Source organism: Camelus ferus, chromosome 25 (genome assembly GCF_009834535.1).
Source record: "Camelus ferus isolate YT-003-E chromosome 25, BCGSAC_Cfer_1.0, whole genome shotgun sequence".
Classification (NCBI taxonomy): domain Eukaryota; kingdom Metazoa; phylum Chordata; class Mammalia; order Artiodactyla; family Camelidae; genus Camelus; species Camelus ferus.
In genome coordinates, this window is record NC_045720.1 from 30,696,871 (window position 1) to 30,712,903 (window position 16,033).

Consider the following 16,033-nt stretch of genomic DNA (forward strand, 5'->3'; position numbering starts at 1 on the left):
ATAATAGTTAATATTTGCAAATCTCGAACTCCCAGTTTATCTCTTCCCACCCCCTTTCCCCCAGGCAACCATAAGTTTGTTTTCTGTGTCGGTGAGTCTGTTTCTGTTTTGTAAATAAGTTCATTTGTGTCTGCTTTTTTCTTTTTTTAGATTCCACATATGAGTGATGTCATATGGTATTTTTCTTTCTCTTTCTGACCTACTTCCCTTAGAATGATGATCTCCAGATTCATCTATGTTGCTGCAAATGGCATTATTTTATTCTCTTTTTATGACTGAGTAGTATTCCATTGTATACATAAACCACAACTTCTTTATCCAGTCATCTGTCAATGGACATTTAGGTTGTTTCCATGTCTTGGCTATTGTACATAGTGCTGCTATGAACATTGGGTGCATGTATCTTTTCAAATTAGAGTTTAAGGACTTCGACTGTTATTCTGTATGAGATGGGAAGTTGCTGGAGAGTTTGACTAGAGGAGTGATATTCAAAAGAATTACTCTTTTTGCTGTGGTAACAAGAGACTGAAAGAAAGCAAAGAGGAACCTGAGAAGACCAGTTAAGAGGCTGTTGCAAAAAAAAAAAAAAACAGGCTAGAGACGAGGGTGGCATGTAATTTTTTGTTCGGCTGTTAAAATAACTTCCAAACTGCCTCAAATCTTGATCTACTGAAACCATTTCTCCCTTCTGATACCATAGTGATTTATTTCTAAAATTCATGTAATGATGTCACTCCTCAGATTTTCCCCATTATATATCTTTAGGTAAAAATCCAAATTCCTTACCAAAGGATAAAAGATCATATCCACGCTCTGGTACCTGCCTCCCGTTATAGCAACCGCTCTCATTCTACCTCTGTCCTTTAGCCAGTGTTACCTGCTTGGAGACTCGACTCTCCAAGGTTATAAAACCTTCTTAGGCCTCCTTGCCTTGACCCATGTTTTCCTTTTTGAACTATCCTCGTCGACTCCCTTCTCTTATCTGGCTGACTCCAACTCATCTTTAAAAATTCAAATTAAAGACTAAGGCTAAGAAGCTTTTCTTCTCTTTGAAGAGTTTCTGGACCTTTTCCTTCCCCAGTTCCAAGACAAAAATGGGTCTTCTCTGTGGATTCAGTACAATTCAATAAACGTTTATGGAATCTGCTCTCTACCAAGAACAGTTTTAGGAGCTGGAGAATCACGGAAGACTAAGCTGCAGTATTTGCCCTCGAGGACCTTGTTCTAGAAGAGAAGACACATGAATACAGAATCGCATTATAGTCTGGTAGGGTAGAAAAGTATGCTCTTGGGAGGAAGATGTGAGTGAAAGCTTCCTGGAAGAGAAGAAATCCATGTTGGATTTTTTTGTATATATATTTTTTATTGAAGTATAGTCAATACTGTGTCAATTTCTGATGTTCAGCTAATGCTTCAGTCATACATGAACATACGTATATTTGTTTTAATATTTTTTTACCATACGTTACCATAAGATATTGAATATAGTTCCCTGTGATATACAGTATAAACTTGTTGTTTGTCTATTTTATATACATTAGTATCTGCAAATCTTTTTAATTTATTTTATTTTATTGAGTTATAGTCAGTTTACAATGTTGTGCCAATTTCCAGTGTAGAGCACAATTTTTCAGTTATACATGAACATACATATATTCATTGTTGCATTCTTTTTCACTGTGAGCTACCACAAGATCTTGTATACATTTCCCTGTGCTATACAGTATAATCTTGTTTAGCTATTCTATTTATACCTGTCAGTATCTACAAATTTTGAACTCCCAGTCTGTCCTTTCCCACCCTCTTCCCCCCTGGCAACCACAGGTTTGTATTCTATGTCTGAGTCTGTTTCTGTTTTGTATTTATGTTCATTTGTCTTTTTCTTTTTTCTTTTTTTTTTTTTTAGATTTCACATATGAGCGATCTTGCATGGTATTTTTCTTTCTCTTTCTGGCTTACTTCACTTAGAATGACATTCTCCAGGGACATCCTTGTTGCTGCAAATAGCGTTATGTTGTCATTTTTTATGGCTGAATTAGTATCTGCAAATCTTGAACTCCCAATTTATCCCTTCCCACTCCCTTCCCCCTCTGGTAACCATAAATTTGTTTTCTATGTCTGTAAGTCTTTTTCTGTTTTGTAAATAAGTTGGTTTGTCTTTTTTTTAGATTCCACATATAAGTAATATCATATGGTATTTTTCTTTCTCTTTCTGGCTTACTTCACTTAGAATGATGATCTCCAGGTCCATCCATGTTGCTGCACCATGTTGGTTTTTAAAGAATAATTCAAAGTTTGTTGAGCAGGCTGCGTGCATGGGGTAGGGCAAATATCCAAGGCTAAAGGAACAACTTGTGCAGTGGTATGGAATGAGAAAACAGCAAAGCTTAGGGAAATTACAGAAAAATTGGTGTTTGAGCATAAAGCTTAAAAGGTGATTGATAGGGGGTGAGCTTGAACAGAATGAACAGGCAATCATTGAAGATCTTATTTGCAATGAATACCTTTATTGTGGTGCTTGCCATGCTATATTGTTAACACTGTTTTTCATCTCCATGTCACACCAAAAGGCTTCTTCAGGCCTGCATTGGGTCTTAATCATTAATCTCTGCACACACAGCACCTACCCAAGTGTCTAAGATGTAGCAGATATTCAGCAAATACTTACCAATGTGAATCCATTTAAAATTTATGAAAGGCTCTTTTACGTAAGACTATTATTTGGTGTTTGGCACCAATCTATCTATCTATCACTTGGGTTCAGTCTAGGCATTATTAGGTCCAAAATCTAAGTATAAAAATAAAATTGAAATAAAATACAATTAGAGATTCTTAGTAAAACTACATTTAAATCTGATGTGTAGGGCATGACATATCCAGTAAATATCATTTAAAAAATAAAATGTTATTAAATTACCTCTCAGATTTAAATGGCTGTTATTGAGGGAGAAGACAAATGAGTAAAATGGAATACATACTTATGCAGCTTTGTCTAGGAAGCTAGAAGTTCCATCTGTATCTTTCCATTCATTCTTATCTCCTTCTGCATCCCTTCCACTGCATTAGACACCAGGTGGAGATGTGTAAGAACTCTGCACCTCAGTTAGGGAGGGCAGGTGGTCTCCTGGGTCTCTAGACTAGAAGAGTGATAGCCAGTTTTCAGCCCTGGTATATTCTTGCCTCTTGTTTCCAAAAGGGCATTTCAAAGCACTTTGGAAAGTAGCACAAATGTGTTAGAAATGTCATGAACATAAGAAAAAAAGGGGACATATAGTGTGGAATCTATCATAATAGTACATAGCAGTAATCTGAGAAAAAATGGAATATTCATATCATGCATTGTTTTACAAGATACACTGGCCAATTGACTAATTTCCAATGAAGAAATAGGAAAAAAAATGAAAGGCAAAGTTTTTTGAATAAACACATTGCTTTGTCTTAAGTAGTCTGCACATCTCTTCAAGAAAAAAAATCACTTGAACTTGTCTGCCTTCTCTTACCTTTTAAAATATGCTTTTGCTAAGGAATCTACTAACCATTATGTTTTCTCCCAATATCCTCTCCTTTCTCCCCCTTCTCCCATAGTATCTTTTTGCCACATACATTGCTCCTTCAGCCACTCTTGACATTGGACTCCACCAGGAAAAGAAAAAAGAAATTTATATGAAAATACAGCCACCATTTGAAGACCTTTTTGACACAGCAGAAGAATATATCCTTCTCCTCCTTCTTGAGCCCTGGACAAAGATGGTAAAATCAGACCAAGTTGCTTACGGAAAGGTATTGTGGCTCTGATCAATTGTATGTGGACCATTCAGATCTACTACAAAACTGATGATAAGTTAACTCACAAGAGAGAAAAGCTGGAAAAAGGTTTCATACGGGCCAAGGACTCAGAGTTAAGATTTGGGCAGACACAAAATTGGGGCAGGGAAAGTATTTATTAACTTAATTATTTATCAGTTTCCCTATTGCCTCCTAACAAAAGACTAAAATCAATGTCATTTTTTAATTCTCTCTACAAATATGTCAGCAGAGAGAAACCTGAGTTTTGGTTTCCTATGAATCAATAAAATACGCCATGATAATATAGTGGCTTTGTCCCTTCCTGTGTTTCTCAGCAGTGGCCTTAATTTAATTAGTGGAAAAAGCCCGTTTATTTTTCTGCTGGATGAGTTATAGTGAATATTACACCCATGGAAAATAAAAACGTTTCATATGTATTGTGGAAGGCATACTCTCTGACTTCAGTGCTGCTGTTTTAAAACACCCCAGATGTTCATCAGGTCAGACTGCTTGATGGGATAAAAGTGTCAACACATCTTTTTTTTTGTTCCAGAAAAGGTCATTTTTTTTTAAAACCTCAGTGCTTGAATATTTTCGCTTTTCTCTTGATGGGTGGAGGACATTTCTTTAAATGTTTATTCTGAATCACAAATTAAAACCATTCGTGTGTATTTTTAATATTAAGTTAATGCTTGTCCTTTGTACATGAGGTCATTTCAAAGGGAACTCTGCTGTCTTTGTATTGCCCTTCTTCGTTCGTATCTCCTCAACAACTTCTGAGTCATGTCTTCTTCCAGAAAGGATGGGTTAGGTAATTAGGGTAAAATTAATACCACAACACCTTGGATAGAATGACTCTATTGGATTGTGACCAAAACAACCTTTATGACTTACTAAATTCACTGACCAAAATAATGAGTTTTTAACCCCTGATTTCTTTTCACCCTGAAAAATTAGCTTTCACATCCTTTCTACTACAAAAATACGTATTTTACACTAGGAAAATTGGGATATCATAAATGAAATTTTAAAAAAATTCTCTCCAGTAATTATTTTAAACATAGTTGTATAATGTAGAGGAAACTGGATCTGAGATATGGTCCTAGGGTGACAAAACAGTTAGAACTATGACTAACTTCCCTAAACCAAAAAGTCTGGGCATTAGTAGTGATTCTTATAAAATTCATGGGAAAAATTATATACCATTTTTTAATAAGAGGAATAATAAATTTCTCTTAATTCTAGAAACTTAAATTCAGCCCAGAGGACTTCTCTAAAAGTCCAGCCGACTGGATTATGTAGACTCTTTCCCAAAAAGGATAAACGAGGAGACTTACCCAAAATTAGCTGTTAAACACAGGAAGTTCTCAGTCAGCCAAACTGGTGTTTCCCTGCAACAGAGAGATGGAGAATGAGCTTGTTCTCCTGACCGTTTAAAGCAGTACAGGGCACACGCTGAAGACTGAGCCCTACTGTGAGGTTTAATTTGAGGATTAACCCTCTCCTCTCTTCCCACAGCTATAAAACCCTCTGCTCACAGACCAGTTACAGTAGAGTTCAGTCATTTCTTATTCTACTGTGAATTATTAGGTCCCCAAAGCTAGCAGTGCCTACCTTCATGACTGATATCCTGTTACAGTGAATAGAAGCTGGAAATGTCACCCAACATGTTTGCACTGTCTATTAGTTCACATGGGGTATCCAGAAAGGAGGAATGATCTTTGGTGGCACTGTATCATTACATAGAAATGTATGTATACTTTTAATCACATGCATTTGCAGCCTGACTTTGCTGTCTCTAATATTTTTCGCCATGTTGGTCTTCCTGCTTTTGTCTCCTGACTAGCTTACTTTATTGGCAAGTGTATTTGTTTTTTAGCCCACTGTTTTATTGGCAAATTGTGCATTCTTTCCCCACTTCTTCATAATGCACATTCTTTTGATGTTACAAGCTTTATTATTGTTTTATTATAGGTGGAGCTGGTGGAAGAAACTCGACAGCTAGATTCCACATGCTTCAGAAAACTACAGGCTTTGCATAAAGAGACACTTTTCAAGAAAGCTGAGGTAAGAAACATTCTACTTAGAAAAACAAGTATTTTAACCTGGAGACGATTATCACTGCATAGGTGGGAGGTGGGAGAGGGATCTATATTGAGAAGATCATGTATTGATATGGTAAGGGACAGGCGGTTTCATTTTCTGCTGCTTCTTTGCCTAGCGTGCTGAATTTGACAGGTGTCACATTATACTGACAATTTAACAGCAAAGCCAGAGAAACAAAGCAGATGAGGTTGCATAGGGAGCCAAGATCCTCACTTGCCTTCAAGCCACACTATGTTCCTTTGAATGGTACTAGTTATTTTCTGTACAGCCACAGCTCTATTTGTTGTCAAGTCACAAAAGAATTAAATCGAGTTTTCCAAACAGAAAAGGAACTGTTGTGTGACAGCAGTAAGCTAAACAATAAAGAAAAAGTATGGAGAGGGCTTGCGAGAGTCAGTACAAAGATCATAAAATTGACTAGGATATTAAAATGTTATTTTGATTTATAAAGATGCAACTTTTGGATTGGCTAAGTAAACCGTGACAGATCTATAAAGCCGTAAGATTAGATGTGTGTATCTATGTAAAAATGACAGTTTAGGTTCATGTTTATTGATATGGAAAATGCCCAGAAAATATTATTATATAAAAATGTAGGGAACAAAAATACTGGGATCATATAATCCTATTTATATAAAATTATACATGCATTTCTACTTGCATACATACATGCAGAGAGAGCTATCTGGACAAATGTTCATCCAAATATTAAAGATAGTGCTGAGAGGTACGGTTTCAGGGGATTTTTTACTTTCTAATTTTACCTACCTGAAATCTGTATTCTTTTACAGTAAAATTTTACACAAACAGTAAAGTTGTTTTTTTTAATGGAATCTTCATGATATTGCCTTATTAACATGGAAGTTCTTTATATGAAACACAGTATCTGGAAAGGATACACAAAAGTCCATAAAGATAGCACATTAGAAAGTTGTATTTAAAATTTTTTTTGATTTATAATACTATTCATAATACTTCTACATATCAAAAATTGATTTTTTAAACATTGGTAATTTATCTCATGGTCTGATGCTTTTCGAAATCAAATAGGGAGATGAATTAATTATACAGCAAGTTACATAAGGAGGGATTTCCAGAGAATAAACTTCTTTAGCTCTTTGCCCTGGAGGGCTCATAAACTGTTCCCAAAACATAAGCAGTCTTTAAAATACCTCACAGTTAACTGTTATATGAAGGAGATTACATTTAAAGTATCTTGTATTACTCTATAACTTTAAAAATTGTTATAGACAAAATAATGTTTTATGTTCATAATATACTAAGGAAAAGAACCAAGTTCTAAAACCATACATAATTGTTTAAGCCTATCTTCATTTTTGATAAACTACATGTATGAATACAAAAAAGACTAGAAGGATGCACGTGAACATGTCAATGGTGGTTACCTCTGAATGGTAGTACTGTGTATGCTTAATGTTTTCTTTTTATTACAAAAGACATATTACTTCTGTACCAAAAAAATTATAAAAGTAACATTTTATAAGCAGGTATATAGTAAATGTTTACTAAATGTTCCTGAAAAGAAGGGAATGGAAAGAAAAGGAACAGAACAGAATTTGATGTGAGTTAGAACCAGATTCTATATTCTTTACCCAGTTCTACTACTGAAGTGATAAATGGCATTGGCCTAATAGTTAATTTTTATTTCAGTTTCTCTATTTAAATTTGGAAAGTAATTTGTTGTATTTAAGAGATTTTTATGGAAAATATTATTCCACTAGGACACCACTTGTGGAATTGGAACTGGCATTTCACCACTTCCTCGTGTCTCTAAGCAATCAGAATACTGGAATAATGTGCCTGCAGAATATAAGCATTTTACTTTTAACGATCTGCTTAACAATAAATTGGAGTTTGAACATTTCCGTCAGTTCCTTGAAGCTCATTCTTCAAGGTGAGGAACATAACCATTTTAAAATTTATTTCTCTCTTAAAATGGTATTTTTCTAAGCTATTTACTTTTTGAGCTACTTATTTTGATAAAGTGATTTGGTGCTCAATTTTAGCCATTTCAGTAAAAATTAATGAGCATAATTGTCTCAAACCTGTATGGATAACTTTTTGGTGGAGATCACATTTTCATAATAGCTGCCTCCAAAATGTTATTTTCAGTGATCAAACAAGATGTGTTGATACTTTTAGCATTGGCTAAATGAAAACACCAGTATGATTTATTTTTTCCCTTTCCGCTGCTTCTTTTGTATTTTTCTACACAAGTGCTCTAATTACTATTTGTGAAAAGTTTCTCTTTTATATTTCACTAAGCTACTGAAATTACTGTACTATTTTATAATTTTTGCTAGCTGATATATAAGTGAAACATTGTAGTTTTGCACAGAATCTTGGAACCTTATGACACATATGTCTAATATAAACTGAAGCATTAATCATATTTTTTCCAATACTTTTCTCTCAAGTTAGCAAAAACGGGTTAGACCTGGGAGCCAAATTTCACATATACAGTTTCTCTTCTTTGTGATGCGGATTATTCTAAATTTAGCATGTTGCCAAATAGACATGCAATAGGTGGAAATTTTTACATATTTGAAAATGACAGTACTAGTTCATCATTAATGTAAGAACACTGAGACCCTGCCAATATGGTGGGAGATTTCTTTTCTGATCCCAGTGCTCCTTTTATTCTTTCATATATTTAGCCAGGAGAAGACAATGTTGTACTCATTAATTTCACGATCTAATCAGATGTGCTAACTAGTCAAGACACTTTCTAAGTTCTGTCAGAAAGACAGCTAGTTTGGTGCTCAGTATAATTGAAAGAAATAACTAAGAAGGACTGTACTTTGTTTTTGTTTTCATTTTAGCATGGACCTTATGTGCTGGACGGACATTGAACAGTTCCGAAGAATAGTTTACAGAGATCGAGAGCAAAGGGAAGCAAAATCTATATATATTAAAAACAAATATCTTAATAAAAAATATTTCTTTGGACCCAACAGTCCAGCTTCTCTTTATCAGCAAGACCAGGTATCAAGGTGGAAACACATTTTCTATATTCAAGTATAAAAACTAGTAATTTATTTCTTTTTACCAACAACTTTAAAGTCATCTTTTTTTTTTTGCTTTTATGATTGTGTCTTAGACACTTTTGATATCTTTTTAAGGTATTCATAAGTATCTGCAAATGTCTTTACAATTCACTCAAATGTTACATGTTATAAAAGCAGTATTATTTTAAAAAGTAACTTATGGAATGAAAGTAACTTTGTTCATCCACTCACCCATTCATTTGACAAGTATGGGTACCTGTGATATGCAAGACACTGTTCTAGGTGCTCAAGATAAATGGTAAACAAGGTAAACAAAGTCCTTGCACCTTTCAGTTAGCAAGAAAATAGCCATTTTTAGCCATTAAGCCTCATCTCTACCTCTTTTCTGTTCTTCTCGTAGCTGATATTACTCCAAACATAACCGATCATTGAAAAATCCTGTTTGCCATTGTATTGTCCTCCAAAGCTGTTTTTATTGATCAGTAACATAGGTTTGCCATTTTGTTGAACCAAAACCACATACCCTTCATCACAACTTATTAATAACTATACAATGTCATTATTTACATCAAAAATGTCAGGTTGGGATTCCGCATTGGGTTTGAGTATTGATGTAGCACTTTGATCACATAAATTTAACTCAGTTTTTATGGCTTTGAAATATAAAGTATTAAGTGTTATAATTTATTTAATTTGAAGTTTGCTAGTCATAGAAGTTTGTCAGATCAAATGTATAGCATTTGATTTCTTTATTTTTGTAGTTAAACAGGATGCATATCTTAATGGCAACATGTATAAAATAAAAATCTCAGATTAATTCAGTAAAGTAAAAAAAATTCAGAGATGTTCACAAGTAGAGCATACCACATTAAAAAGCTAGATCTTTTGGAGAAAAATAAGCAAAAGTCCTTGGGAAAAAGAGGGAGAAGAAATTCTAGAATTAAGCAACCTTAACAAGAATGCCTTTGCCATTAGTTCCCTGAGATACAAATCTGGGATATATTAAGCAAAAGTGGTTGGGAGTATCTCAATAAGCACAAGTATGAAATAAACACATGGAAAGCATTTGTTTTCTATTTGGCTTGTGCTGCATTGCGTGAGGTTTCATGGTATCTGATGCTACTGTGTGAACCCTCCACAGTAAAACATGCTGAGAACTTAAAATTCAGTGGAAAAAGTCACTCATTGCTGTCGTAGCAAATGGTTGTGCTTACTACAGAGGGGTTTTCCGAATGACTCCTCCTCTTCATCTTTGTCTTTACTTTTACTATTATTATTGTTATTTTTCTTTTTACCTATTTTATACTTAAGTATATCTGCATCACATGTTTTATATAGACCATGCTAGTTCTAATTTTAGTTGTGTGGCTAATTTGCAGTCTGATTAGCAAAGTAATCTTTCCCCTTATTCTGTTTTCTTCTTCTTTTTATATAAAATAGTATTATTTTAAATTTTGATTACTATTGTTAAAGAATGCCTAAGAAGGTTTCTCTTTTGTTTATTACTTTTTTTTTTCAATTGAAGTATGATTGACCTGCAATGATGTGTTAGTTTCTGGTGTATTTATTTTTGCCTTTATTTCTATTGCCTTGGGAGGCTGACCTAGGAAAACACTGCTATGATTTATGTTAGATGTTTTGCCTATGTTCTCTTCTGAGAGTTTTATGGTGCCCTGTCTTATATTTAAATCTTTAAGCCATTTTAAGTTTATTTTTGTGTATGGTGTGAGGGAGTGTTCCAACTTCATTGATTTACATGTGGCTGTCCAGCTTTCCCAGCACCACTTGCCGAAGAGACTATCTTTTTCTCCATTGTATAATCTTGCCTCCTTTGTCAATGATTAATTGACCGTAAGTGTGTGGGTTTATTTCTGGACTCTCTTTTCTGTTCCATTCATCCATATGTCTGCTTTTGTGCCAATACTAGCCTGTTTTGATTACTGTAGCTTTTGTAGTATTGTCTGAAGTCTGGGAGAGTTATGCCTCCAGCTTTGTTCTTTTGCTAAATATTGCTTTGGCAATTCTGAGTCTTTTGTGATTCCATATAAATTTTAGGATTATTTGTTCTATTTCTGTGAAAAATGTTCTGGGTAATTTGATAGGGATATTAAATCTGTAGATTGCTTTGGGTAGTATGACCATTTTGACAATATTATTTCTTCCAATCCAAGACCATAGGACATCTTTCTGTTTCTTTAAGTCATCTTTAATTTTCTTTATCAGTATTTTTACAGTTCTCAGTGTATAAGCTTTTCACCTCCTTGGTCAGGTTTATTCCTAAGTATTTTTTAATGCAATTTTAAAAGAGATTTTTTTTTTTTTAGTTTCCTTTTCTGATATTTCATTGTTTTTGTAAAGATATGCAACAGATTTCTGTATGTTAATCTGGTGACCTACCACCTTGCTGAATTCATTTATCAGCTCTGGTAGTTTCTGTGTGGAGTCTTCAGGGTATTCTATATGTAGCATCATGTCAACTGCATGTAATGACAGTTTTACCTCTTACCTTCCAATCTGGATCCCTTTGATTTCTTTTTCTTGTCTGATTGTTGAGGCTAGGACTTCCAACACTATGTTGAATAGAAGTGGTAAGAGCAGCCATCCTTGTCTTGTTCCAGATTTTAGTGGGAAGGCTTTCAAATTTTTACCATGTCTATTATATTGGCTATGGGTTTGTCATAAATAGCTTTTATTATGTTGAAATATGTTCCCTCTATACCCACTTGGGTAAAAGTTTTTTTCATGAATGGATGTTGAATTTTATCTAATGCTTTTTCTGCGTCTATTGAGATGATCATATGGTTTTTGTCTCTTCTTTTGTTGATGTGGTATATCACATTGATTGATTTGAGTGTGTTTGAACCATCCTTGTGACCCTAGGATGAATCCAATTTGATCAGAGCATATGATCTTTTTTATGTATTGTTGGATTTGTTTTGCTGATATTTTGTTAAGAATTTTTGCATCTGTATTCATCAGTGATATTGGCCTGTAATTTTCTTTTCTGTTGGTGTCTTTGTCTGATTTCAGTATCAGGGTAATGGTGGCTTCAGAGAATGAGTTTGGGAGTGTTCCTTCCTCTTCAGTCTTTTGGAAGAGTTTGAAAAGAATCAGTATAAGTTCTTCTTTGTTTGTTTGGTAGATTTCTCCAGTGAAGCCATCTGGTCCTGGACTTTTGTTTGCAGGGAGTTTTTTTTTTTCATTACAGATTTTATTTCCTTTCTAATGATCGGTCTGTTCAAATTATCTATTTCTTCTTGATTCAGTTTCGCTGGACTGTATGTTTCTAGAAACTTGTCCATTTCTTCTAGGTTGTCCAATTTGTTGACATTTAATTGTTTGCAGTATTCTCTTACAGTTTTTTTGTATTTCTGTGGTTCCCTTTTGTTTTTAATGAAATGATATTATTACAAGGACTTGATTAATCTCATTAATCAAAAGATAACGAAGAAGAGATAATTTTTCTAATGATGAGTCCAAAAATTTTGAGTGGTCTGTACACAGAAAGAGGTAAAAAATCAGAATGATTTATAGCAGGAAGTAGCCATTAGTATTGTTGAAGTCAGTAATTATGCAGAAGGACGATTTGGGCCACAAAGAATTGTGTTTATAAAAGGTGCTACCCGTGCAAGTAAGAGACTGTTGTCTATATAACCTGACTTTCCTCTACTTGCTGCTGCCTTTTTTCTTCTTTGAAGTTGCTGGGACAGCCCTACATTGCCACCACCACCATCATTCCACCATCTCCAACCCAGTGTTTGTTTGTGATGTGCATACTTATAATATCTGAGTCAAGATCGTCTCTTAAGTAATTAATGCCTTATTTTTCTCTTGCACAAAAGAAAATGCTTTCTCAAACAAGTCCATTTGAGTAGAATCACAGATTCACTAAGTATTAGTTCTAGAAAAGGACTCACAAGCTAATGCCTTATTTTACAGTTGAAGAAACTGAGGCCATGGAGAAAAAAATGGCATTGCAGTTGTTATGCAGGATAAAAATCCCTGTGTTCTTTGAGACATACCATAAACAAAACCATACATCTGACACAACCATCACATAGACCACAATTCTCTGTTTGATGTTAGGGGAGTTATCTCTCTTTACTATACACAGTAAAGCCAGGAGATATTTTACAGAAAATGGAAATTATGGCATCTGTCAGGTGCTCAGCAAATGGTTTTGGGGTGAATGAATAAATTAAAGACTATTAGTGTTTCTTTACTTCTTTAAAGAAGTTTCTTTTTTTTTTTCCTTAGATAATGAATTTAAGTGGTGGCTGGGGAAAGATTCTCCATGAGCAGCTTGATGCAACCGTTCTGATTGAAATTCAGAAGCACGTCCTAAATAGGCTAGAAAATGTGTGGTTGCCGTTGTTTCTTGCAAGTGAACAGTTTGCAGCACGTCAAAAGATAAAGGTATATACATTAATGTAATCTTGGGATAGCAGTTGACAGCACCTCTCAAAACACTGAATGCACATACTTGCTGACCCAGCTATTGTACTTCTGTGGCATAGTGGTTAAGAACATGGAGTCAGACTTCCCAAGTTTTAATCTCAGCACTGTCACATATTAATTGTGCAACATTAAGTTTTACAACCTTAGGTTCCTCATTTGAAAAAACATGAGGTTAATAAGAGTAATTGCCTCATAAGACTTATGAAGAGGAAATGAAATGATGTATGTTTAGTTTCTTAGCATGGTGCCTGGCACACAGCAAACTCAGATATTGTCTATTAAATATAGTTGTTATTTTTTATATTATTATTATTGAGTCCTCTTATAAATGGGGAAGGATGTACAAAGGGGAATAGTTAAATGAATTATGATAATTCCATACTATGGAAAACTATGCAGATTTCCATGTAAATGAGTTTATAAAAATGAGATTCCCACATATCCTGATAATGAAAGATGTTATTTACTGAAACAAACAGGATGCAGAACAAAAATATATAGAAAATAATCCTATTATATATGCTTATATCTCTGTATCTGTCTATTTAATGCATCTCTCTCTCTTTCTCTTTATCTATTTATATTATGTTTATGAACAAAAATCAGAAGAGGATCTGCATCCTGGGAATAGGTTTAGGGAGTGAAAAGGATTTTTACTTTGTAAAGTAGGGTTTTTGTTGTTGTTGCTGTTTTGCTTTTTTTGTTATAAGAAGCATGTATTGCTTTGATAATTTAAAATGTCATTATCACATTTAATAGGTGAACATGATCTTTACAAAGAGAACACAAGAGGCAAAGAGCATGTAATTTTGGACTTTAGTGTGTAAAGCACATGCCGCTAGTATTGATCAGGAAGAATGTAAAAAAGCTGCTCTCCATACTTAATTTATCAAACGCTTTGAGTCTTACTTATCTGGAAATATCCTTAGTCTTCTGCATACCTTAAGTTATAGAAAACACAGTACAGCTGGAAGCATAGGACTTATAGTATGAGGAAGAAGACCTGATTTGCTTTAGGCAAAAAATTCCTGGCAATAAGCTTTGGGACAACTCAGATTTTCTCATTTTCTTTCTTCATGATGACTCTAATTCTCTATCCAAAGCCAAGTAAAAAGATACTTGGCTTACTAATATCATTTACCATGTCTTCTCACTATGTTTACCACAATAATTTTATTGTTACCTACAGCCACTTCCTGCTTAGCAATTCTTTGGATGGTCAACAACATAAACTGATTCTGGCAACCTTAAGCCAAAGGCAAAAGAAAAGAGAGAACAAGTATTTATTACAAAATGATGCTGGAGCATCTCACAAACGTAGGGGAAGAATTGACACACAAGCTTTAGAAAGGCTAGAGGCCAGGACAGCCCTGGGAACCCAGCAAGAAGAATCCTCAGATCTTTTCTCCAGGCTGGGGCTACCAAAAGACTCAGCAGCAGTGACTCTGGGTCACTCTCTAGGTCAGCTCCTGGATGTGTGTGTGATGGACAGGGAGGTATGGTCACATGGCGCAGAATAGGCGGGAATGGTTCCGAAGAAAGGGAAAATACTGTGAATAGGCAATAACCTCAAGAAATACCTACTGTATTTCTTCCTTGTGTTGAGTAACATTTTTGCTCTTCTAAAATTAGTTGTTTTACTGGAAAATAGCACAAAAATCTGGGAAGTTCTAATTATCTTTCTAGCTTTAGTTTCCATGTTACCCAGAGTGAAACTATTGTCTGCCTTTGGCGCAATGCACTCAGGTGTTCTTATCTCCACTTTGCAGATGAAGAAACTGTTCAGAGAATTTGAGTGACTTGCCCAGGAACCTGGACAGGGCATCCATTTCTAAGTCTTATCCTCTTTCTCCTGTTCTCTGTCTTTTATCTGCACTGACCTTTACATCATTTTTAAAAGCTATTAAATTAGTAGATAATTTCAAAACTGGGGACATTCTGAATAACTGGGATAAAATCATTGATTTTGCTTCTAGGTACAGATGAGAGACATAGCTGAAGAGCTTTTACTACAGAAGCATGAAAAGAAAATCGGGGTCTGGAAGGCAAGTAATATTTGTTATATTCTTCCTCTTGTAAGTTCTGCTCTGTCAAATGATTGTTTTTCTTCTTCTTGTACAAAGAACCTCATTGTAGACACTGCTTTCTGAGCTACCAATAGACTGCTGACACTGTTCTTAACTGGCTGGTGGAATCTAGGGAAAAGTGTGAGTCTACTGGAGCCCTCACCTTAAAGAATTCCTTGACCTGCTCAACCCAAGAAGTGTGTAGTTGGACTTTAAATCTATATTTTTATTTGTTTTGCTCGTGATGGATTTATGGAGACAAGCTGTTCATTCCAGCATATGGTCGTTTATTTATTATTGGGGGTGAATTACACAAAAAGGATGAGAAGTATGCAGCAGAATCAGCAACTTAGATGATCTTACATCATCCTCTTGATTTAGAATTACATTTTAACTTTAAAACAATTAAAATAGGTATCATTTTGGTGATTATTTAAACCATTATAATACCTTATTAGAAATTGCCTATTTTGCTTCCTAACAAGCATGCTAAACACAGTCCTCTTTTTGAGCCTGCAAATCCATGTGTATTCATCTTTCTACGGGTCTTGATAAAATGTCAAGCTAGACCCAGGTGACCCTCTACAA

At 34.7% G+C, this 16,033-nt stretch overlaps 1 protein-coding gene across 7 annotated transcripts in view; it reads left to right on the top strand.

Annotated features, from left to right (window-relative positions):
- RGS22 (regulator of G protein signaling 22) overlaps window positions 1-16,033 on the top strand; it is a 134,366-nt gene that overhangs the window by 67,880 nt on the left and 50,453 nt on the right. For all 7 annotated transcript variants that reach the window (XR_004315277.1, XR_004315278.1, XR_004315276.1 and 4 more), the window contains 6 exons: window positions 3,586-3,780; window positions 5,761-5,853; window positions 7,635-7,807; window positions 8,736-8,898; window positions 13,179-13,337; window positions 15,356-15,424. Coding sequence is in view for 4 of the 7 variants with exons in the window: in XM_032468228.1 (XP_032324119.1) it covers window positions 3,586-3,780; window positions 5,761-5,853; window positions 7,635-7,807; window positions 8,736-8,898; window positions 13,179-13,337; window positions 15,356-15,424 (852 nt within the window). In the remaining 3 variants the exon portion in view is untranslated. The remainder of the gene's footprint in view (window positions 1-3,585; window positions 3,781-5,760; window positions 5,854-7,634; window positions 7,808-8,735; window positions 8,899-13,178; window positions 13,338-15,355; window positions 15,425-16,033) is intronic.